The sequence below is a fragment of the Nyctibius grandis genome, chromosome 4 (assembly GCF_013368605.1).
Source record: "Nyctibius grandis isolate bNycGra1 chromosome 4, bNycGra1.pri, whole genome shotgun sequence".
In the NCBI taxonomy this organism is placed as follows: domain Eukaryota; kingdom Metazoa; phylum Chordata; class Aves; order Nyctibiiformes; family Nyctibiidae; genus Nyctibius; species Nyctibius grandis.
The window spans coordinates 48,245,320-48,271,178 of NC_090661.1; the positions used below are offsets into that span (position 1 = coordinate 48,245,320).

A 25,859-nucleotide genomic window follows, 5' to 3' on the forward strand; every position below is an offset into this window, starting at 1 on the left:
GGACTCTCTACTTAAAGACAGTTGTTGGAAGCCTTTTCTTCAATTTTCACTCACGTGAACGTCCAGTTATAGTCATGGGAAACCCTCTCCATCATGTCCACTTTGGCTCCTGGCACACTGCAGATTGGACGGTTCCAGCTGTCCCGAATGCGCATGTAGAGGTTTCTGTTGTAGAAATTTTCAAAGTCCTGGTACAATGGGACAAAGTCCTGAAACACATCAAAAGCACTCAAAGTAAAAGGAAAAAATACATTACAGCAAATTAGGAATAAAAGGAATAAGTTGTTTCTGTCATTTACAAATGAAAAAAATCAAGAAAACTCAAGTAAAAGAGTTCTTCATCACAAGCCCTGAAAACAATTCCATCCAAAGTGTCTTTAATCTTGGAAATTCGTGCCAGTGCAAAATTATTTGAAGGTGAGACAGCAGCAAAACTGAAGAGATTAATCTGCTAGTGCAAAATCCATCTGCTAGAGGCGAGTTCCAAACTTTTTCAACCTGCAAATCTACCATGCTTCCAAGATTTCCTCAACAGTAGGTGCTTATTTTTATATAACTTCAGCAGCTCATAGAATCTAAAAGCCATCAACCAGAACTAGAAAAAACAATTATGGCATTAGCTAATGCTTCAAGTTAGAAAGCCTCAAGAATTCTAAAGTATACGAGAATGAGTGCTGAAAGCAACACAGAAACTGAATTGGGAGCTCCTAATGACACAACGAGGTCTTGTTCTCCGAACTCGAATCGGACTTGAAATACCTTGGCTCTCTTTCCAACTCTTGCTGGGTAGTTGAGGAAAACATCTTTCTCAAAACATGCAATAACCCCCTTCGTGAAATGCATGGGCATATAATCTTTGCAAGAGATTTGTATTCAACCTTCGCTGTTAAGCAGAGCAAGGGAACACGCAATTGCTTTTTGGCACCAAACAGTATGCATTGCTCAACTGAATACACAAAGAATTTGGAAACTGAGGTACTCTGCTGTATTTTAAATTCTATACATGAGAAATGCATTTAACATAGCAGCACTAGCATTATTATAGAGTTTACCGTTAGAACTTTCTACATTTTTTTTTTTTCAAATTCAAACTAGTAAGCCACATTATGGCACCTCTCTTCTGCCAACTTATCGGCACTTAAGTCCCACAGGATTTCTTTGCATGAGTATTTCCTGAATTCTAGCTTCCCTTCCAACGTTTTTCAGGAAAAGTAAGTGACTGTCTTGAATGGATAACGCACAAGAATGTCAAACTAACTGTGACAGCAAGGACATCTGAGCACTCAAGAATATTTTTTTCCGGCCTACTTAAAATGCTTCAAAGTCATGAAATTTCCTTATTACTATTCAATTAAAAGGAAGTTTGACATTCAGTAGTGATAGGAATGCACAATTCATTTGTTACTGTTGGAAAAAAAAAAGCCTTTTTAATAATCTACAAAAGGAAAAAGTAGAATTTATGACCAAGGTAAGAGCCAGCACAGCATTTCTTACTGTTTTTCACAAAAGAAATACAAATGTGGTGATGGGCATTTTATTTTTGGTGACAGGATAAGCAAGACAGAATATCTGTCTGACCAGCTATTACGGTGCCTGACATTTGTACCACTGAAGCAAAACTGGGAGCATTTATGCCAGCTTTTTAATAACAACTCAAACAAACAGGCACTGATAAGTCTTTACTTAAAATGCTCGACTGCAGGAAGAGTACTTCTTCTTTACCTTCCTATTTTCATCATTTAACAACCTTGTCCTTTCTGTTTGGAGTAAAGGAACCATTGAGGTCCACCCCTTTGCATCCTCCTACCAGAAGCTGCACAGGAAAGACTGAGCACAGAGTGCCAACTTCTAAGCAGACATAGATGCACCTAAGCCCCTTTCTGATTTGCCTGTGCACAATCACAGAATGACATGCCAAAAAGGCACAAAGATATTAATCTGCATCATTTCAACTATGGAAAAACAAACCAAATTTAGCCAGTGATCACTCCTCCAGAGAATCACAAGTGTGTCCTTTCTCAGCAAAGACAGACAGCGGGAACAAGATTTCTATGAGTTAAGACATACGGAAAGGCAATTATTCCTTCCATGTTCCTCTACTTAATAAGAGTTTTGCATTATTTCACATGTACCAGGTCTTCTCTGAAGGCCCTTTGTCAAGAGAGGTTAACAGGGGCAGTAAATCAGCTAATACAAAGCTGTAATCCCCTAGAAAAATCATTCGTTTTCTGGAGTAGCTACACAGCTCTATCCTTCCTGACAGCTGACAGCGGCGGCAGCAGCGAAAAGCGGCGGCAGCGACTTGAGGTTAGTGCGGGGGCGAGGGCGACATCGGGCTTAACCGGGCGGTTTTTCGTACTCTGGGCCCCCCCTGAGCCCCCCGCGAGCATCAGCCCCGAGCTGCTTCCCTCTGACCCCGGACCCGGAGGTTCCCGGCAACGAATCAGGAGAGGAGGGGGCGTAGCCAGAGGCACCACCCCCTGTTACCGTTGATAAGAGCCTCCTGGAGGGCAGGGACTAGTCCCTGGCCAGACGGGAGAGGGTGAGGGTGAGGGAGACTCAGCAGTGCCTGGGTGAGTCAGCAGTGACTGGGTGTGTCCCAGGGCAGGAGAGGCTGCAGTTGTTTGCAACACGTTGGGGAGGGCACTGACTCCCTCCCAGTGCACAAGGCGAGGAAGGTGCCAAGGAGCTGTGAACCAGGGGTGGCACCAACAGGTATTTCCCAGTTCAGTGAAAGAACAATGGTATCTACCCGGTGGAAGAAGACCAAAATGGATGTGGGAACCCAGACAGAGCTCCCACGGAAGGAGGCGATGGTGCAGGTTGCGGGCTGCAGGGAATGCTACACCGTCTCTGTGGTGTCAGGGGGCTGTGTGCGCTGTGAGCAGGTAGATGATCTGCTTGGCCGAGCGGCACAGCTGCAAAGCCAGGTTGAAAGGCTTCAAGCTGAAGGAGAAAGACTTAGGAGCATTCGGGAGGCTGAAATGGAGATAGACTGGTGGAGCCAGGCTCTGCCCTCCCTGCAACAAAAATGGGAGCACCTGCCGGAGAGCTCCCAGGATCGAGGGACCACTGTACTCTGCCCCTCTCAGGTGGAAAACAGTAACCTAGAGGGGAGGAGTGAGTGGAGACAAGTCTATGGCCGTGGCAAAAGGCGAGTGCCCTCCTTGCCTACCTTGCCTCCACAGGTGCCTCTGAGAAATAGATATGAAGCCCTAGTGGAATGCAGCCGGTCCAATGGGGATGTGGTGGAGAGGCAACCTATATCAGAGGTCCCACCACAGTCAGAAAAACCTGACGGGCGTATAGCTACCTCCTCCACAAGGAAGAAGAGAAGAGTTTTAGTGGTTGGAGACTCCTTCCTAAAGGGATCTGAGGGCCCAATATGCAGAGCTGACCCCCATCACAGGGAGGTCTGCAGTCTGCCTGGAGCCCGAATCAGGGATATCACCAGGCAACTCCCCAACCTGGTGAAGGCCACAGACTACTACCCCCTGCTGATCTTCCAGACAGGTGGGGAAGAAGCTGCATCCCGTAGTCTGAGGGGGATGAAGAAAGACTACAAGGCCCTAGGACGGGTGGTGAAAGAGTCTGGGGCACAAGTTGTTTTCTCCTCCCTCCTTCCATTTTCAGGTGATGACGTGGGATGGAATAGTAGGATTCTCTCTATTAACGCCTGGCTACGAGACTGGTGCTACAGGCAGGGCTTTGGGTTCTTTGATAATGGCTGGTTTTATAAGGCAACAGGTGTGACAGTGATACATGGGAAAGGTTTATGTCGTAGGGGCAAAAGGGTTCTGGGACAGGAACTAGCAGGGCCCATTCGGAGAGCTTTAAACTAGATTCGAAGGGGGATGGGGTGGTAGCTGGGCTTGCACCACTGGGGCAATGCTCTAGTGTTGAGGTAGACCAGGAGGCCCCCCATCCCCCTGGGGTGAAATCAGGGGGTGAATCTGGGATGAAATCGGTGTGCCCAGCTCGCTCCCTGAAATGCCTGTACACCAATGCACGCAGCATGGGGAATAAGCAGGAGGAGTTAGAAATCCGTGTTCGGTCGGGGGGCTATGATCTAGTGGCAATTACAGAGACTTGGTGGGACACCTCGCATGACTGGAATGTGGTCATGGATGGCTATGTCCTGTTCAGGAAAGACAGGCCGCTAAGGAGAGGTGGTGGAGTTGCTCTTTATGTGAGTGAGCAGCTAGAATGTATTGAGTTCTGTCCAGAGGCAGATCAGGAGCGAGTTGAGAGTTTGTGGGTGCGAATTAAGGGGCAGGCTGGCAGGGGTGATACTGTTGTGGGTGTCTATTACAGGCCACCAGATGAGGATGAGGAGGGTGATGAGGCCTTCTACAGGCAGCTGAGAGCAGTCTCTCAATTACAGGGCCTGGTGGTTGTGGGGGATTTCAACTACCCTGATATTTGCTGGGAGGCCTACTCAGCCAGCCATCCTCAGTCCAGGAGGTTCCTCCAGTGCATTGATGATAACTTTCTGATGCAAATGGTGGATGAGCCAACTAGGAGAGGAGCGCTGCTGGATCTGATCCTCACTAACAAGGAGGGTCTGGTGGAAGAGGTGAAGGTTGAGGGCAGCCTTGGTTGTAGCGACCATGAGACGATAGAGTTCAGGATCTCATGTGGCAGGAACAGAATAGCTAGCAGAATCGCAACCCTGAACTTCAGGAGGGCCAACTTTGGCCTTTTCAGGCAATTGCTAGGGGAAATCCCATGGGACAGGGTACTAGAAGGTAAGGGGGCCCAAGATAGTTGGTTAGCGTTCAAGGACTGCTTCTTCCGAGCTCAAGATCAGAGCATCCCAACAGGTAGGAAGTCAAGGAAGGGTACCAGGAGACCTGCATGGTTGAACAGGGAACTGCTGGGCAAACTCAAGTGGAAGAAGAAGGTGTACAGATCGTGGAAGGAGGGGCTGGCCACTTGGGAGGAATATAAGTCTGTTGTCAGAGGATGTAGGGAGGCAACTAGGAAAGCTAAGGCCTCCTTGGAATTAAACCTTGCAAGAGAGGTCAAGGACAACAGAAAGGGCTTCTTCAAATACATTGCAGGTAAAGCCAACACTAGAGGCAATGTAGGCCCACTGATGAATGAGGTGGGGGTCCTGGAGACAGAGGATAAAAAGAAGGCGGAGTTACTGAATGCCTTCTTTGCCTCTGTCTATACTGTTGGAGGCTGTCCTGAGGAGCCCTGGACCCCTGCGGCCTCAGAAGAAGTCAGGATAGAGGAGGAATCTGTCTTGGTTGATGAGGGCTGGGTCAGGGACCAATTAAGCAACCTGGATGTCCATAAATCCATGGGCCCTGATGGGATGCACCCGCGGGTGCTGAGGGAGCTGGCGGAAGTCATTGCTAGGCCACTCTCCATCATCTTTGCTAAGTCATGGGCAACAGGAGAGGTGCCTGAGGACTGGAGGAAAGCGAATGTCACTCCAGTCTTCAAAAAGGGCAGGAAGGAGGACCCGGGTAACTATAGACCAGTCAGCCTCACCTCCATCCCCGGAAAGGTGATGGAGCAACTTGTTCTTGGTGCTGTCTCTAGGCACATCAAGGATAGGGGGATCATTAGGGGCACTCAGCATGGCTTCACCAACGGGAAGTCTTGCTCAACCAACTTGATAGCCTTTTATGAGGATGTTACCCGGTGGATAGATGATGGTAAAGCTGTGGATGTGGTCTATCTCGATTTCAGTAAAGCGTTTGACACGGTCTCCCACAGCATCCTCGCAGCTAAACTGAGGAAGTGTGGTCTGGATGATCGGGTAGTGAGGTGGATTGTGAACTGGCTGAAGGAAAGAAGCCAGAGAGTAGTGGTCAGCGGGACAGAGTCCAGTTGGAGGTCTGTGTCTAGCGGAGTTCCGCAAGGGTCGGTTCTGGGACCAGTTCTATTCAATATATTCATTAATGACTTGGATGAGGGATTAGAGTGCGCTGTCAGCAAGTTCGCTGATGACACAAAACTGGGAGGAGTGGCTGAGATGCCGGAAGGCTGCGCAGCCATTCAGAGAGACCTGGACAGGCTGGAGAGTTGGGCGGGGAGAAATTTAATGAAATATAACAAGGGCAAGTGTAGAGTCCTGCATCTGGGCAAGAACAACCCCATGTACCAGTACAAGTTGGGGGCAGAGCTGTTGGAGAGCAGGGTAGGGGAAAGGGACCTGGGGGTCCTAGTGGACAACAGGATGACCATGAGCCAGCAGTGTGCCCTTGTGGCCAAGAAGGCCAATGGCATCCTGGGGTGGATTAGAAGGGGTGTGGTTAGCAGGTCGAGAGAGGTTCTCCTCCCCCTCTACTCTGCCCTGGTGAGGCCGCATCTGGAGTATTGTGTCCAGTTGTGGGCCCCTCAGTTCAAGAAGGACAGGGAACTGCTAGAGAGAGTCCAGCGCAGAGCCACGAAGATGATTAAGGGGGTGGAACATCTCCCTTGTGAGGAGAGGCTGAGGGAGCTGGGTCTCTTTAGCTTGGAGAAGAGGAGACTGAGGGGTGACCTCATTAATGTTTATAAATATGTAAACGGCAAGTGTCAAGAGGATGAAGCCAGGCTCTTCTCAGTGACATCCCTTGACAGGACAAGGGGCAATGGGTGCAAGCTGGAGCACAGGAGGTTCCACTTAAATTTGAGGAAAAACTTCTTTACTGTAAGGGTGACTGAACACTGGAACAGGCTGCCCAGAGAGGTTGTGGAGTCTCCTTCTCTGGAGACATTGAAAACCCGCCTGGACGCGTTCCTGTGTGATATGGTCTAGGCAATCCTGCCCCGGCGGGGGGATTGGACTAGATGATCTTTCGAGGTCCCTTCCAATCCCTAACATTCTGTGATTCTGTGATTCCTCGACTTCAATGTCTCATGTTGTTTCAGGCAGAAAGTGGCGTTCAAGGCTGAGTCATTAACAAACTGGCCACTTTTACAATGGAGAAAAAGATCTTGGTATTGACAAATGCATTTGAGAATCACAGAATCACACAATCAATCAGGTTGGAAGAGACCTCTGGGATCATCGAGTCCAATATGAAAAGTTACGTAACTACTGTACTCTATCACAAAGTGGTGATGTGCGTGACAGTACTTGTAGCAATATACTGAGAAGATCCTGATTCATGACAGAAAATTGAAATAATTATCTACAAGTGTCTGAAACCCTCTGCTACATCATTTGTAGGGGGGTGGGGGAAGCGAGAAGATCAAAAAGAAACTGGCACATTAGAAGATACATACTTGAGGGACTTGTACTTTTTATGTCTAATTATAATCTACTGAGACCCTTTAAGCATTTTCAACTCCTTTTAACCATCTTTGCATGAGAATTCAGCTTTGCAGTAGTTATTTAAGCACACTAACTGTATGACCCAGGAAGCAACTGAGACTTTAGCCAAGGTTCTTGGCTAGGAGCAAAGGCTGAAAATGAGTCATTATATCAGCTCAAGCAGGTATGCCTGGGCTGATACAGTCCAATCTCACCTCAGATTACTGATCAGATAGAGCACCTTTTATTTTGAAACCCAAGATGACAAAGCAGGAAGAGTAACAAGCTCAACTGGTGAGATAAAGACAATCACCCACAACAAGTTGACACCATCGAGAGATATAATGCAAGTATAATCTTTCAAGCCAACAGTATAACTAAGTTTAAAGTGAATTAACTGTTAAGTAGAGAAGTTCTCTGAACCTAATGGATCATGATAAGGAAAAAAGGTGTCTTAAAAGTCAAAAAGAATTCAAGGAACAAATTATAGGTAAGGGAATTAACATCTAATATGGGACACTAGCCTTAGTTTTTGGAGGTTCCAAGCTGTAAGATTATAGCAAAGTGCTCTAAGTGAGGCATCAGCTTAATGCCAGCCCCTTTGTTGTCCATCCTGTTCCCCGCCCCTCCTGCCAATAAACCATCCCCAGTTAGCTCTTATGATAAAGTTCCTTGAAATAGGACAGGCAGGAAGTGTTATTTTGCCATAAATCAAAACTGGATTGTCTATTTCCTCAGTAATCCTAACCCTGCCAAGAGGTTCACAGAATCACAGAATGTTAGGGATTGGAAGGGACCTCGAAAGATCATCTAGTCCAATCCCCCTGCCGGAGCAGGATTACCTAGACCATATCACACAGGAACGCGTCCAGGCGGGTTTTGAATGTCTCCAGAGAAGGAGACTCCACAACCTCTCTGGGCAGCCTGTTCCAGTGTTCAGTCACCCTCACCGTAAAGAAGTTTTTCCTCAAATTTAAGTGGAACCTCCTGTGTTCCAGCTTGCACCCATTGCCCCTTGTCCTGTCAAGGGATGTCACTGAGAAGAGCCTGGCTTCATCCTCATGACACTTGCCGTTTACATATTTAAAAACATTAATGAGGTCACCCCTCAGTCTCCTCTTCTCCAAGCTAAAGAGACCCAGCTCCCTCAGCCTCTCCTCGTAAGGGAGATGTTCCACTCCCTTAATCATCTTCGTGGCTCTGCGCTGGACTCTCTCTAGCAGTTCCCTGTCCCTCTTGAACTGAGGGGCCCACAACTGGACACAATATTCCAGATGCGGCCTCACCAGGGCAGAGTAGAGGGGGAGGAGAACCTCTCTCGACCTGCTGACCACACCCCTTCTAATCCACCCCAGGATGCCATTGGCCTTCTTGGCCACAAGGGCACACTGCTGGCTCATGGCCATCCTGTTGTCCACTAGGACCCCCAGGTCCCTTTCCCCTACGCTGCTCTCCAACAGCTCTGCCCCCAACTTGTACTGGTACATGGGGTTGTTCTTGCCCAGATGCAGGACTCTACACTTGCCCTTGTTATATTTCATTAAATTTCTCCCCGCCCAACTCTCCAGCCTGTCCAGGTCTCTCTGAATGGCTGCGCAGCCTTCCGGCATCTCAGCCACTCCTCCCAGTTTTGTGTCATCAGCGAACTTGCTGACAGTGCACTCTATTCCCTCATCCAAGTCATTAATGAATATATTGAATAGAACTGGTCCCAGTACCGACCCTTGAGGGACTCTGCTAGACACAGGCCTCCAACTGGACTCTGTCCCATTGACCACCACTCTCTGGCTTCTTTCCTTCAGCCAGTTCACAATCCACCTCACTACCCGATCATCCAGACCACACTTCCTCAGTTTAGCTGCGAGGATGCTGTGGGAGACTGTGTCAAACGCTTTACTGAAATCGAGATAGACCACATCCACAGCTTTACCATCATCTATCCACCGGGTTACGTCCTCATAAAAGGTTCTTACAACCCATGCATCTGAGACCGCAAAAAAGAGAAATGGTAGGGATATCGTGCCTTTATAAACTGGTACTGACTTTTGGAGTTTGAGAGTGCTCTTTTGGAGCTGTCGTACAGGAGCAGATGGTTTGCCTGGTTGGTTTGGGGGTTGGTTTTTTTTGTATGTTTGTTCCCCTGCCAATCTTTCTACAGTGTGACATTTCAGATGGAGAGTAGAAAGGACAGTGCACCAAGAAGACCACTTGAATTCCTCATGGAAATTAAATGTTTTCAATCTTTGAACAAAGAAAAAACATTTGGGGAGGGAGGGGGGATGAAATCTGCCAATCCATACTATTTCAAATTTTTGGCACGTGCAGGCACAGTGCTGTGCTGTAAACAGTGTCCTAGTACTGGAAGCAATCACTGTCACCTTTAAATGGTCTTCAGAGCTTACTGTTATTTTTCCATTAAGTTCTTACCCATTTCAGATCCAATACTCTTTCTAGCCATAACAGACCCTAAGAATATGAGCCTGAGAGGGAACAGCTTCATATGGGTGAGTTGATTCTTTGAGCAACCTTTAGAGAGTAAGCAGTCAAACAACTGCAAAGGTTACACTGTTTCCAAAGAAGTGAGCAAAAGCAGCATGTTCTTTCATCTGAATTCATATGAACATGGAACTAAGAAATCCTAAACAGCTCTATTCCTGTCAAATTAAGCCTAGAACACATCCCCTATTAGTAAGGTGACGCCTGATGAAGACGCCCAAGTACTAGTTGTCTCCCAGAAGCCTGAAAGGCATAGTAATTTCAAGAAAGAGTGAAACAAGGGGAGAATAAAATACTCCCTTGGGGTGCAGCACCATAGCATCGGTGATTTGGGAATCCAAGAATTCATCACACTGTAAATTAATACTACAACAGGTGAAGGTCATAACGACAGCTTTGTAACCATTAGCCTGCAGCACAGTGACATGCAAATGCAGTGATTATGCTGCTTTTAGAGCAAAGTTTTCACAGCGTTGTACCTAAGCTAACAAATGGTGCCACGAGCACCAGTCGGACTTATCTGCAATTCACATAACACGTTCCTTGATAATACAAAACTGACTCTGAATGGAAATCAAGTAGATAATTGTAACAAATTTTCAGGCTTCTAAAAGGAAGCACAAAGACTAGGTCCATCTCACTGCTACTCGAGTCAAGAAAAAGTGGAGCAATAACTGTGGGTAGCCTTTATATCATCAGGAGGCCTCTGATTAGCTACACAGATGCTAAGACAACACTGAGCAAAAGACTCCAGTTTACTGCCCCCGAGAAACCCTACAGTTGGATTCCTGTGAACAAGTGTTTGAAAACTCCAGATGCTAGAAACATATTCTAACTGGGCAAGGTACTGAGCATGAAAAGGTATGTTAAAGAGTTACTGGCCCCATTTGCACAGTTGCTCCCGTATACAAAACATATGAGGTAGTCAACAGGCAAATCAGACTGGAGGAAAGGTAGAAGTGGTTTTCATCCTGACTATAAAATCCTACAAGCATTTTGCAGATTTAAATACATTGTATGACCAGACATACATTAAATTGGGTATGCATAAATTGATTGCAGGGTAACTGAGAATTGTTAATCTTGCTGCTTACCCATGCCTAAACCAGACTGTTAATGCTTCAAAGAGGATGTGCTACACAACACCGGCTTCCAGGAAAAGCCCAGCTGGATATACTTTAAACAAAGCCAAAACCCATCAGACTATTTCCTGGAAATCAGTACTAGCAAAACTTGTCCCTTTTCACCCTTTTGTGTTCCAACAGTGAGCGAATATTAGGTCTTCCTGGAATCATTAATTTCAATGCAAGGCTCTAATAAATTCCAAGGAAGTTACCCACTGTCAGAGACGGTCCCAATACAGACCTGCTGGAAAGCCTGCTCTTCAGTTTGGTCGCTTTCAGTTTCTAGTTCTGATGCACAGACTAAGATTACTATATTAAGTGACAATTTAAGGACAGATTTGCTCTATTGAAATAAATTGCCCTCCAAAACACACAAAAACTGATGGTGGCTTTTTTTGGTATTTGTTTTTAATGCTACAATTTGGACCTAAGTTTATATTATGCTTTTAACTGTGATCACCTTCAGAAACACACCACAGAAAATCCACATACTTCAACTCCACAACTTTCAGTAAGTTCATTCAGCCCTTTAGAAATACTTCCTCACACTATGTAATTTTGTTTTGCTCACAAAGCAGGTGGTCACACACTGTTCAGCTACACAGCTACTCCCACTGCCTTTGCTTTGAGCTTTTCACCTAAGCAATTATGAACCATTTCAAAAAGCTAAAGCTAACCCTTTTGCTCGATACTTAAGAAAAACATAATTATCTAGCTGCCTCTTTAGAATTTAATAAAAATGTTACTTTCCACACAGAGGTCACAAACCTGCCAGAGCCTACCCCAGGGCTCCTGTGATTTGCACGTATTAATAATAAAAAAAAAAAAGCGTGAGTTTCGAGCCTTTTCTGCACACTAGTATCTGCATTCCCTTACCAAAAGATTACTGGGCTGCCAGCCAGCAGCTTCAGAGATTCAAATACTTGAAAATCATGAGAAACCGTTTCAAAACAAGCCACTGAGCACCACCCCCCCACACCAAAATAAAACCTGGCTCCCACACTAGATACGCTGCAACGTGCTCTCATCAATTCATTTGCAGGCAAACAAAGCTTAAAGCAGCGAAGTGTGAGGATAAGTACTGTATGTTCTAGACCTCGCGTGATCACTTTTCTATTTGCCTGATATCGGGAACAGCTATTCCAACCTAAGCACTAGAAACATGATTTGGGGAAGTACACGAGGCTGAAATTTCTTCAGCACCAAAACTTTTTTAAACAGGATTTCCTATTTTTCATTCTTACACAATATTCACTGGCACTTCTTACTAGCTCCATTCACAGACATCTTATGTACAAACCAAAACCAGAATATGTCATCTCTTCCCTGCAAGCCATGACCAACACCCAGACTGGAAGGGTTTCAAGTCATCTGTCTGGGAGGTACACTTGTTAAGCAAATGTCTTTCCGGGTGAGATTCAATGCCAAGTTATAAAAAATTTCAAGGCTAATTTTCTTCTAGAACTAGGATAATCAGTTGCTAACAAACTCTGTGCTTCAACGTCCTCTGTAACAATCTTTATTGAGGGCCTAATACCAATAATGTATCCTCAAGTTAGACCTACTGCCTGAGGTCCTCCTTCTGTACACTCTCATGTGAGAGTCATGACTGCTCCCACAGAAAAGGACTACTGCAAGCAGTCTTGCACCTTACACACTGGTAACAGAACAAGCATTTCACAAAACCTGTGCAACAGAAGTATAACAACTACAGTATAGAGTAACTGCACCAACACTTCAGTTATCCCTTTATAATCCTCAAGTACCATGAGTACACACCAATATTTACACCTTTATTCTAATGTCTTGGGTAGATTTCTGCAACTGTTTGACTGTTCTCTCCTGTATCAACTTATAGTTTATACACAGAAAAATCCGAGGGTGTCATGTTCTCAGGTTACATAAACCAGTGTAGCTCAAATGACATAAATGAACACATTAAATTTCAAGTTGAGATTTAGCCAGAAATCCCTATTTGGATATTGTAAATGTTAGAAGTGATTCAAGATTTTTACTTCCAGATTCCAGAAGTCAGTTTTGGAAGTAGTGTAAATTTAACTCCTGTATTTTTAACCAATATGAAATACCTATTCCTCATTAAACTCCTACGAGAATGTTTCTATTTCTGAATTAAGTACCTTACTATCAATCAGCTTAATTCTACCTCACGATGCTCACACAAAGAAGCTACTGTGAAGTAATTTCAGGCATTGGTTAGTTTACTGCATCTTAGCTAGCCTACCATAAGATGACAGGCACTTTAGTCCAGTGCTGCCTCCAAAGAAGCCTTCCATTTTTTCTTCCCCCCTCCCACCCTTGATCATTTGTTTGCATTAGTGAGATGTCCTTCCCGCCCCCCCTATTTTCTACTAGCCAACTGCTTGTGTGGCTGCACAGAGAACCAGAACAAACTCCCTTAACATTTTATTAGCCAGAGTGGCTCTCCAAAGCAGCCGAGAAAAAGAGAATCCAAATTAACAACAGTAAGCCAATTCACTCCATCTCTGGAGCAAAGCTCACTGGTATTCACACAGTGCTAACAGGGGTCACACTAAGAGTTAGCAGGAAATAGCTTGCAAACTGCAAGTTTAAACACTAGCTTTCTTAACAGTAATTAATTCCTGTGGGGAATAAAGGCCTCTAAAAATATTTTACAACTACTCAAAACTAGGATTATCCATTCCAGACTGACTGCTGAAGAAGGCAAGACTTTTCACCTGGTAATAGAAGCTTTTGTGAATAGGAATAATTCTCTTTAATTGCTATCAGTGAGTCAGGAGTCAGTACCTCAGATTACTCACCAGCTAACCTGCTAGTGTTCTAGACTCCAGATAAATTTAAAGTCATCCAGCTTGTGCTCTGGTTCTCATCCACAAGCTTTTCTTTGCAACTGCTTAGGCTAAAGAGAATTAATAGTATGCTTCTAAATCAAAACACAGCCACCAGAGTAGCATCAGAAAGCCTCCCACTGCTGTCAAACTCAAACCAGATCCTTTGATAAGCATTTCTTTAGAGCTGCTGATGCTGGCACATGCAGTCTCTCTCCCCTAAACCCTTGTTTCTGCAGCTAGGGCATCTCTCAGCATGTTGATGTAACTGTTGATGTAGCTTTGCAGCGAACCAGATGGGGGAACTGCTCCACCAAAAAATAGCCAAACTAAAAGAAATATTATTTGGTTAAACAACACAGCAGTACTAGCATAATATTTGAGGCATTCAGAAGACAAGGAAAACAGCAGAAAACTTTGAACAACACTGCTCCCCAAAGAAATGCTCAAGCTATAGCGTCAGCCACATCATTTCCCACTGACCATTATTTCCTGGTGGTTACCTTTTGTTCTTCTCTTTCTGTTGCATTTTGACACTTCTCAATCTTCCACTGCCGCATGAAGTCTCGCAGATACCCAAACAGAGTGAGAACGCCATAGCCTACGTAGGTCAGCACAGCAACCAGCATTGGTGTTTCTTCAAAAGCTTCATTGAAAGGCCTTTTGTATAATCCTCCATTGTGCACAATATGATTTATCTATAGTAAAAATTTGAAAAGAGGCAGTTGTAAGATATTAATTCAAGAAATGACAGACAGGCATTTCAGAGTAGTCCCTGGCCCTTCAACCAGCGCTAAGATCTGCATCTCCCCTGCCTAGTCTAAAGCACTTCCATTACGGACAAATACTGTCAGTCTCCATATACGAGGTTGCTAAGTTAATATAACCAAAGTCACAGTTACCAATTTAGTGCAGTTTAATCTAACATCTCATTGAAGTTCTTTAGCTTGCAAAGTTACACAGAGAGCATTGCTTACATCTAGGCCAACCAAAATGAAATATCTGCCTTCCCCCTTATCCAAGAACTAGGTAGGCACAAATAACAGCACAATGTGGCTTCCCAGGCTCACTACAGGGAACAACAAAATAGAAATTAATAGTTTTATTAAGCTAATCAATGTATTCTCAGGGTTATGAGAACTGAAAAAGTAACTGGAAAAATATCAAAATAGACTCAACTTTGGAAGCCTATATTGCTGCAACAAAATAAGCATAATCTATGTGTCTCCAAAGCCGTTAGCCTAAAGATGCTGACGTAAACATTGTATTCATCCATGAGGTGGGACGTGACACCACAGACAAAAAAGTCATTGTACACACAGTCTCAACATTGCATATATGTCAGCACACAGAACAAAGCAAGGCTTTCTGCATAAAATTCACACTAAAAGTCATCTTGCTACTTACATACCATCTCCTGAAGATAAGAGCTTGACTAGCTGTATAATACATGTGCATGTTCATCTCAAGTACAATTACTGTAATACATAATATTTGTGACTATTACAGAAAAACTTCACAGCTATAAGGCAAGGGCTCAGTCAACGTAACACTGTGGGGAAAAATATCATGGTTTTAATTAGACTGCTCGCTTGAAGAATTAAGTTAAACATCAGATCTCAAAGTCAATGTATCAAAACACTGAAACCCAGTCATGAGATGCAAATTGCTACCTGTATTCCTAGAAGTTATAGAATAGCTACCCTATAATAGAACAGCTATGCGTGAAAGAGTGCTCTCCAAGACATAAATCCCCTATCTGTAGTAGCAAAGGTAACAAGTCTTACTCCTTACAGAGTAGATTTATTTTTGTCAGCACTCCCAGACTCAGGAAAATTACAACTTATTAGGTAATTTAAACAGATTAAGATTGGCATACAATTCTGTAATTCTCTGGTATCCAATTATATTATGAAGGATGTTGCCAGATGTGCACGAGAGCAGCTAGAAGACAAGGAGGAAACCAAGACAATACAGTTCAATAAATGCCTATATTAATACCAACACGACACTGAAAAGAGGGCTAGGACAAGGATGCATCTAGGATGTTGCTCAAATTTCTCTGGACTGTATTAAAATTGCAGTTTATAGGCAGACATAATAAGAAATGTATTTTTAAAATATTCTAATCAAAGAAATATCAACAATTAGAAAAGAGGTTGATCCTAAATACATGAAAATAAGACAACAGCAAATAATTAATGAGAGGTGGGGTCCAGCAAACAGAATAAAACCAGTTGTTCACCTATAACACTCATACTATCTTATGGGAAAGGAAGCCAGAGTTGTGCTAACCTCTGTAACAGCTGATGAATCAATAAAAGCACACATACTTGCTGGCCTCACCAGACACTGCGTTATTTGGAAAGTGACACCTGCATTTCAAGCCTGGCATTAATATCTTGAAAGTAATCTTTCAGAAGCAGGGGTCTGCTCTTACGATACAATTATGCTATAGCTATGCAGTCCCCGAGCACAAACTGCACCACCACCTTCCTCCCGATACTCATTTTACCTCTTCCCTTTTGCCAACACAGACACCCAGAGAGCTGCAGAGCACAAACAAAGTTTCAACCAGAGCAATTCCTCCAATTGGTCATGCTTGTTGCAGAGACTTTAGAACTGGTGCAAGTGTAAAACCGAAACAGCAAAGGCACAGTAGGAACTTCTTTAGCAGCAGCACTGACACCAGATGCAATAACTAACTTGGAGGGCTTTTAGGCCAGGTTTAACAGCGAAGTACGTTTAAAAACATACTGCACACAGCGGTGGCTTAAGTTAGAAAATTACCATGCTTTGGAACAGGTGTAGGAACACTTGCTTACCACATTGCAGCTCAGATGATGGCAATTTAAAGCTTTAGCAAAGGCCACAGGTTCATACACTATTTTCTTGTGGAATGGTGCCAGCCAAAGGAACTGCCCCTGCCCCGCTCAATCCCACTTTGAGCCATCTCCATGCCCTCTGGCTTGCACAACTAAGGCTAATCTGATTTTCAGCCTAGCTTCCCTCCAATACTGAATGGATACAGGCTGGAAATACAATGGTTTGCAGAAGGTTATTTATTAGACCCTAACAGTCTTTACAGCACTGCTCCACAAACTCATTCGATAGATCTCAGCAAACAAGAACCAGCAGCTGTTGGAGAAAGAGGAGGGGCTGCAGCTCCATGACAATCAACAGACTCAGTGAGCCAACACTGCAGAGAGAAAACCATGAAAGCTTTCTCTTCTATTCTTTATTACTCTTGAGATTGCTTAACTGTATCACTATGGCTCCAATTCATGAAACCATAGAATTTTATTGCATCCAGATCTGCAAAAGATCGTGCACCAATGCTCCAATTACTACAATTTCACAGCTTGATGAATTAAAGTTGAATTTTGTGCCTCATGCTGACAGACCAGGCTGTAAATAGCAGCTATTCAGGAGCAGGCACATGACATACCTGCTACCCGTGGCTGTCTACTAGTAGCTGATTTCTGGATAAGCAGACAGAAAACTGGTAGTGACTACTTTGCAAATTACCTAGAATCTAAGAGATCACATCAAAGTTTTTAATGTCTTTCCCAAGTAACTGGAAGTTCATCCGGAACAGATGAAAGGCTACATCCTAAAGGTATGGATCTGAGGTTACCTAATACCAAAAAATAACTACTGAAAAAATAAAAAAAACAACAAACCCAAACCTATACAAAATTTTAATCAGAATAAAAGCACACTAATTTTTTCCAGGTCTTCAGAGGTGCCTCTGCTTGTAACAAATGCTAAAATTAAACAAGTTATTCCACATGGTCAAAGCCAACATTTCACTGAGAAAGGCCCTTCTGGGAATACCTGTATAATCAATACAATGCATACTCCAAACAATTCCATCTCCCAGTGTTCTTCTACCAATGTGCTTATACACCCTTACACTCTCATGTCAGCTACCATGTAAGCTGAGCAGCTTCTATGCTATCCTATCTGAATTAAACATTAAAGAAATACTCTGAATGCAATTCCACAGACTTCATGAAGCATACTATGACTATAAATACACTCTAGAACTGCCTATAGAGACATTTGTAGCCACGTTTTAGATACAAGCCTATTCGTTTTTCCAAGAATGCCTTATGAATCCACGCATTAGCCTGCAAATGAAGGCTGACATGCTGCAAGCTCCAAGCCTGCTGCCAAAGAGCAGCAAGTTCAGTTCCAGAGACCAAGAAAGAAGGTGGGTACAGCTTAGTGATTCATTTCCTCTTCCGGGGGGGGGGGGGGGGGGGGGGGGGGCAGGGGGGAAGCATGCAAGATTAAGACTTTTATGGTTTCAACAGCCTTATGATGACAAAGTGAGCCATGACCTTTGAACACGAATATATGGCATATCTATATGGAGACTACAAAGAAAAGTCAGGGTTCACCTAAGTGTGTGGTTCAAAAAAGCAGGTGTACACTCACTTACATCTCTCTCTCCTGTACTGCAGGTACACAGAAGAGCACCATCACATCAAGAAACTCACCTGCAGGAGAAAAATCAGAGCGTACCACCCAGCTGGTTACAGGAGGCAGCAAAGAGATGGCATTCTGAATCAGCCACAGGTAATGCCTGTGTTGGGCCAAGCTCTTGGGGAAACAAATCACATAAACCAGTATTGTAACAGTTACTGAGCAGCAGCACCATACAGCTACAGCTAGGAAGGACTTATTGTTCTCTACAATTACCTGAAAGGAGGTTGTAGCGAGGAGGGTGTCAGTCTCTTCTCCCAGGTAACAAGTGATAAGACAAGAGGAAATGGCCTCATGTTGTGCCAGAGGAGGTTTAGATTGGATATCAGGAAAAATTTCTTCAATGAAAGGGTTATCAAGCATTGGAACAGGTTGCCCAGGGAAGTGGTGGAGTCACCATCCCTGGAGGTATTTAAAAGAGGTGTAGATGTGGTGCTTAGGGACATGGTTTAGTGGTGGACTTGGCAGTCCTGGGTTAACGGTTGGACTTCACAATCTTAAAGGTCCTTTCCAACCAGAATGATTCCATGATTCTATAATCAGAACACTTCAGGGAGTCTGATTATAATCATCTCCCCAACCTGGTAACAAACAGTTCCAATTCAGAAGATGTCACATGACAAAACTGACTTCAGATTTAATTCATTGTGCAAATTAGAATCATTACAAGTAGCGTGATAGCATGTCTAGTTACAGGCAGAGGATGGGATTGTGGATGCACACAGGTGCAGCACGAGCACACCCAGCCTAATGTTCTTACCCAACTACTGCACAAAGTTATTCTTTAAAGACCATGTTGGCCTCCAGATAGCATGAGATCTTGCAGTGCCTTAAGGTCAGGTACCATCAGAACAAGACTCCGGCTCCACAGACCGAAACAGTATCTCTGCCTATCCTGAGTTATTCAAATTCTTCAACAACATATATGGAAAACATCTCACATGCAGTTACCTTAGCATGATTAATGGTCACCCAGCATTAGGGACAGAATAGTGTAATCTACACAAAAATAATTGTCATTTAAGCCACCCACTGAGCATAAATTCACACTAGAATGTATCCGATTGCATGTTTATTGATTACAACCCCTACTATACTACTAGATGTAAAGATAACTCCTTTATCAGAGCATTAAAAAAACTGCAATTCATAAACAGCAGTTAGCAGTACACTTGCTTTTACTAGTACCCTTTACCATTTTCCCTTTCTAAATTTGGACAGCAGGATCTTCAGAGAAGGACCACCATACCTCACCCTGTCATGGATTTACAAAGAAGGTAAAATGAAACCAGCAAACAGATACAGATTTTAGTGTTAATTATGCTTTCACTGCCAGCACCCAAAACAGGTCACGTATGAGACTGAATTATTCTGAACCTTTCTTTTCATTAAAAAATTTCTCAAAACCAATAGGAAAAAGGGTTTTCAGTATATTTGCCATACCCGTGTCAGCAGACAACTTGGATGACAACTCATCCCAAACAAAGTCAGCATGGTAGAAACCGGTAGATGCAAAGGAGCACACAAAAAGCCAAACACTCTCAGAGTGAAGGGTACCACGCTTAACTTTCAAAAGCGTTAGAGAAGGAGAAGTTTTGCGAGAAGACAAAAGCCATGCTTAACCACAGGAACATTTGCAGACACTACTGTAGACAACACACAGGATTTATCACAGGAATCTGGGTACATACCTTGCATGGCAGGCATGCTTTAGGGAGAGGAGATGCTCCAAGTGCAACACGCACAGCACACAGTAAGAGCGAAGTGCACAACTGGTTATGCTCCTATCCCAGGAAAACCCCAACTCTCTGTATTAAAGAGGCTGTTTCATTTCATGCTGCCAGGAAGAACAAAGTCAGCTGAACCTGGCAGACTTTATGTAAACACCTTAAAACAATTATTTATGCTGGAACACAACTTCACTAAATTCTTATTAAAATTTAGTAGCTTCTCGTTGCCACATACCACACACACTGCAGAAATTTTACTAGCAGCTTTGCAGCTTCTATCTTTTAGAAACAGAATGTGGAAGACCACTTCCATGAGCTGCTTGCTTTTTTGTCAGGTTCCTGCCAACTACAGGGAATAAAATGGAAAGAGATGGAACGCGCCTCCGCTCTAGGATGTGCCTCCACTCTCAAAAGCAGTCACGTTTAGTATAAAGGACCAAGAGAATCAGCACTACAGAACTACATCAGTGAGAACTCCACACAGGCAGCTGATCTAAGCTGTTAGGGTATTCCGTGGTAGTTTTACTGTCACCTCCAGCCCTCTTCCTTGCACTGCTTTTTCTTAGACTTCATATTTCAGACTGTTGCAAGGGTAAAAAGACCAAGCATTTACTACCAAAATTAGAATGAATTGATTTGAATCACATTTTAAGCTTCCAAAAAAAAAAAAAAACCACAGGGGTGAAACTTCTTTTGCAAAACAGACTTTAACACTCAAGTGTACTCCTAATTAAATATTTGTTCTTGTTGGCACGTATTATAAAATATTTTGATTTGCAACTAGTTAGGCCCAACAACTCTGGCATTCCTTTGTTAAGATGCACTTGCCACATTTACACAAACAGTATAAATCTTCACAATGTTTAAGTGTTGTTTGGGGTTTTTCTTCCTTTTAGCAAGTGCATGACGCAAGTAAGTTTGGGGTTTTTTTCTTGCTACATGTGGCTGACAGTTTGAATCCTACTGATAATATACTTTTTTCTGACAGTTTACCTTAAATTACCTTAAACATGTTACTTTATCTAATATGTTCAGTACATTTTAGGTGTGCAGCATCAACAGAGAATTCCTTAACTGCATGCTTAATTATTAAATGTATTTTACAATAAAGATTTCCAAAGACAGCACAAGTCTTCAGCAGTTCACTAACAAGTCAATCTCTAGGCTCTCAGATACCTCTGAAAGCATTCCTAATGTAGTTTAGAATTCGCTCTCACCTATTTATACAGACATTAAACCCCACTACTTCCTAAACTTTTCAGCTCCTGCTTTCTCAACTGTAAGTATTCTTCAAGACTATACTTTACATTTAAAAATAGTTATTTTTCTAGGAGTGATTTCTTAATGAAGGCAAAAAAAAAAACTGGAAACCTCGTTGAAGCCAGGCCAATGTTTTATGGTCCTCCTAGAGAAACTAAAGTCAATAGATAATTAAGATAAAACATTTTTTCCAACAAATTGAAAGCATGACATTTACAAAAACTACGCTTCTGCTGTATGATTAAAATACAGGAAAATACAACATGACATATCACTCAAGTAGTTACAATAACCAAAAATGAACTTGCATACATTTGTAACAATTTATTATAGCATTTAAGGCTTATCACCAGCTAAATTTGAAATGGCAGTCAAAAGACAATTGAAAGATTTAACACTTTATCCAAACTGACTTCTCAGTAGCACATATTCAAATCTAAGATAAGTCAGTCACATCAACAGCTACTGTGGGTGTTTGTTTTCATACCAGTACAGATACACAAATTCTCAACAAGTACAACACTGGCACTACATCTACTAATTTAATATGATGGCCTCAAATATTCATTTAGCCAGATAAAATGTTGTGTAGCTATTCCTTCCACAAAGTCTTATAGTCTTTTATAATTAGATTTGGTATTATAAAAGTATCCTCACGCACAGGTACACTTTTTCAGAAATAGATTTTTGTCAATTAAAACATCTGAAGGAGATTGCAGTCTTTTCTAGGTCAGCCAATTTTCTACTCACTTCAGTTTTATATTACTGACACAATAAATGTAGTCAATCAAAAAGCCAAGCAAGAGGCAGAACGTAGTAATTTCTTTCCTCAGGTCTGATGCAAGCCTCAGAGTACATGCTATAAGCCCTAAGCTGCACATTTTTACAGGGGTTCAAGGATGAAACGCTAATGTCTAAGGGCAAACTCTCCTGCAATCCATGAGTTTATCTCTGTAATCATGGAATAACCAAGGTTGGAAGGGACCTCCAGTGGCCATCATGTTCAACCCCCAGCTCAAACAGGTCTAATTACAGCAGGTTGCCGAGGGCCACGTCCAGTCTAGTCTTGAACACCTCCACGGACGGAGGCTCCACAACCTCTCCGGGCAACTTCTTCCAGTATTTTACCACTCTCATGGAAAAATTATTTTCCTTATATGTAAGCAAAATTTCCCATTCTTCCAAATTACATTTGTTGCCTCTCATCCTATTGCCACACATTTCTAAGAGTTTGGCTCCATCTTCTCTATGTCCTCCAGCCAGCTAGGTTGAGCCTTCTCCTAAGGCTGAGCAAACCCAGCTCTCTCAGTCTCTCCTCATACCTCATGTGCTCCAGCCTCTTCTGCCTCTTGGGGGCCCTCCACTGGATTCACAGATTCACACGGCTATGTCAGCATCTTTCTGGGGAGCTCAAAACTGGACACAGAGCTGAAGATGCAGTCTCACAAGTACTGAGTGAAGGGGAACAATCACTTCCTCGTGAATAAGTTCGAGATTTAGTTCTTCAAGATCTTTTGTGGGGTTTTTTTGGTTTGTTTTGGTTTGTTTTTTTTTTATCAGAAATATTTGCATTTTAAATTTGCGCGTAAATGTGAAAAAAAACCACAATTCTGTACTCAAATTCCTTTTTATACCAGTGGATAAGGCACTAATTTAATATCTTTATCTTATCCTTACCTTCATCTGAAACAAGGGTTTATTCACATTGCTGCTACCACTAACGCACTGTAACAAGAAAAACTTCCAGTATTTGTTGCACTCATCTTCCTAAGCGTGCTCTCCCAAAGAAGTTACACTAACCTGAATTCCAGCAAAAGCATCTATAAAATCAAGATGAAGCCATCATTCCCCTGCATCCTGAATCATCTCACAAGATGAGCCTACAAACAGTATGATTGCTCTACAAAAACCAAACACAAATCACAGGACCACACAAGTTCTTTTTAGCATGTACACACCAAAGCTTTCAGAAAAAAATTATCTATGCTGTCCATTTTAATAGCTGTAACAATTCAGGACTTGTGACAGTTTCCAAGGAATGCATATCCCACAGTCCCCCCACTCTCTTCAAACAAACTATTCCTTGTCTTCCTGAGGAAGTAGCATGAGACCTTGTTTACAAAAGCATGTATGCAATAAGCTATCTGGAGATTGCAATAGTATGGCATTTGAAGACCTTCGAGAAACATCAGGGAAATTAAAATTTGTTTACATCATTCCAGCTCCTACCTAACTGGCTTTGAGATACCGCGCACAACAGAAATTAAGAACTTGGTATCTAAAATCTATATTCCAATTATTTTTTTAGTCTGAGATTATTTCTTCTTCAACTTCTAGAAGCATAACAGAACCATTCTAAGGTGAGAAGCTCAATTAAGGAGTCAAAAAAAACACATTACTAAAAATCTGTTCACAATAATAGGTAGATTCCAATAAGTTATCATGGAAAATAAAGGCACCTTGTCCCATGAAATATGTCCCAATCTCCCTATTTTAAGCAAGAAATTTTTTTTCAGATGCAGTATCAGAAAACCATTAGCCGTTTTCTTCAGAGCAAAACATTCCAATGGAGAAATACATTCCAGTTTAAAATCGCATTGCAGAAAGAAAAAGCAATTTTCCCTGCACTCTTTACTATTCCCACATGTGTCTTGATAGATCCTAAAAAGCATTTTTCTACTGAACTCACTTAACACTCTCTCCAACAGACCAGAAGGACATAAAAAGCAGAATCATGCACAACTTGAAGAGGTAACTTCACTGTTCTTTTATTTAGATTGGCTTTCTTTCTCCTGGCTGTGTTCATTTCCTCACGTCTCCTCCCTTTGAGATGTCAGGCTTTCATCTTACATAGTGCAGTATTACACTGAAGCATTAAATCAGTTTTGAACGCATCCGCAGATTACCATTTTTCCTAACCACGCACTCCCTTAACTGTACACAGTCAGAAATAAGTTACTTACTTTCCTCCAATATCCCACAATTTTTAATGGCTAGATGGTTCTTCAACCTCCTTTAATTAAGGCGCTTATAGCAAGATTGTTGCATTCACTGAATTTGAATCTCTAAACAGATTAATTTTTAGCAGAATCAAAGTAATTTGCATTCAGGACTTCCCAGAAAAGCCAAAGAAAGAGCTGTTATTTATCTCAGTATTTCAACAGAACATTTTTTAATATGTTGAAACCCTAACTTTAAATGATTACTTTCCTAGCCACTGATGATATTTCAGTAATCTCCAAGGTAGTCAGTTACTGCACAGTCTTAGCAGGCAGCAAGTTCCCCTCTCCTCTTAACAAGGAGAAGGATTAGCAGTTCAGATCCCAGCAGGAGACAAAGTAATACAACCTATTTTAAAATTAAGGTGAACAATTTCACCCTCTTCTGCTCATGCTGAAGTAACAGTAAAGAGCCCGCACTGTTAAATACCAGTCTCTCTCTGTGGAGTGAGTTGTAAGGAAAGCCTGAAATCTGTGTCATAAGGACAATATCCTCAAATCTAAACTTTTTGTTTTAGGGTAAAAAAAACCCAAACAAACCAAAAACCCACGAAACTTACTCAGGTAACCACAGCAGAGATGTCCTAGGCAGGGGCAGATTCCTTTTTTTCACATCGTTAAAAATAGGTAAAGCTTTCCTGCACTATCAAGCCCTACAGGAGGGCACTGTGATGTACTACCCTGTCTCTAAGCTCTCCTCTCACAAGCTCCAGGCTTTTCCAGATAAAAAGCCAGTGACTGTGACACTTGATACCAATGGCTTTCCCTCCCCCTCCCCTTTTCCCATCAATATATTCATTTTATCTAGATCTCTTCTTGCCACTTACTTCTATCAAGGATGCTGCCATAGGCTTTCTTGCAAAAGCACCTTTTTTTTTTCCTCATCCTTTTCTGTTTGTTTCTACTAAGTAGGAATTGCACCCTCACATATAAGCTGCCTCCTTTTTGGTACTTGATTACTTTGCATTCCACAGATCTCTTCATTTGTAGATTCTCAAGTGATGTATGCGGTATGTACATAGTATAGATATATACATGCACAGTCAAATACATTCAACACATGGTAAGCATTAACGTGTTTCCCTTCTCCTCTGTAAAGGCCCAATAATCAAAATTCAAAAGCCAAAAGGCCAATCAAGTAGCCAAATCTGTGATACATCAAAGATCATATCTTTGGCAGCTCTAAGCTCCCATCACTGATACTGTTTGAGAAAGCTGTACATGGCTAGCACCCCTAACAGTCACTTCTTCCAGTCAGGTTCTAACATTTAGACTCTCATTTTGAAAGTCAGCAATCTGGCCCACATAAAATCACGGAGAAAAGAATGCAAGACTTCTAATTATAAATCTCTGCTTGACCAGCAGGCAGCTGTCAGAAAGATATAAAACTTTCTTATACTCTTCTTACATCCTCTGACAATGCCGCTACACTTTGGCTTTTTGCTAAGATTTCTCATGACCACTTCTCCATTGAGCCTTCCCCCCCTTTAGAAATAGTTATCTCAAACGCCTCAGGATTCCAAGACATAGTTGAGCATAGCATCACATACAAGCTACTAACTGAATAGAATGTCTCATAGAACAGCAAGGTTTTTAAGCTTCCTCCATTTGACACTGATGGATTTTCCATTTCCAGGCTGCACCTCCCATGTTTTCCAGATACACTGCTGAACAAA

The 25,859-nt window shown here is 42.6% G+C and overlaps 1 protein-coding gene across 1 annotated transcript in view; it reads right to left on the bottom strand.

The window, feature by feature from the left end:
- The window catches only part of SPTLC2 (serine palmitoyltransferase long chain base subunit 2), an 81,529-nt gene that overhangs the window by 54,113 nt on the left and 1,557 nt on the right, over nt 1–25,859 (bottom strand). The window contains exons 2-3 of the mRNA XM_068399125.1: nt 14,207–14,401; nt 55–209 (exon numbers count right to left, since the gene is read on the bottom strand). Of these exons, the coding sequence (XP_068255226.1) occupies nt 55–209; nt 14,207–14,401 (350 nt within the window). The remainder of the gene's footprint in view (nt 1–54; nt 210–14,206; nt 14,402–25,859) is intronic.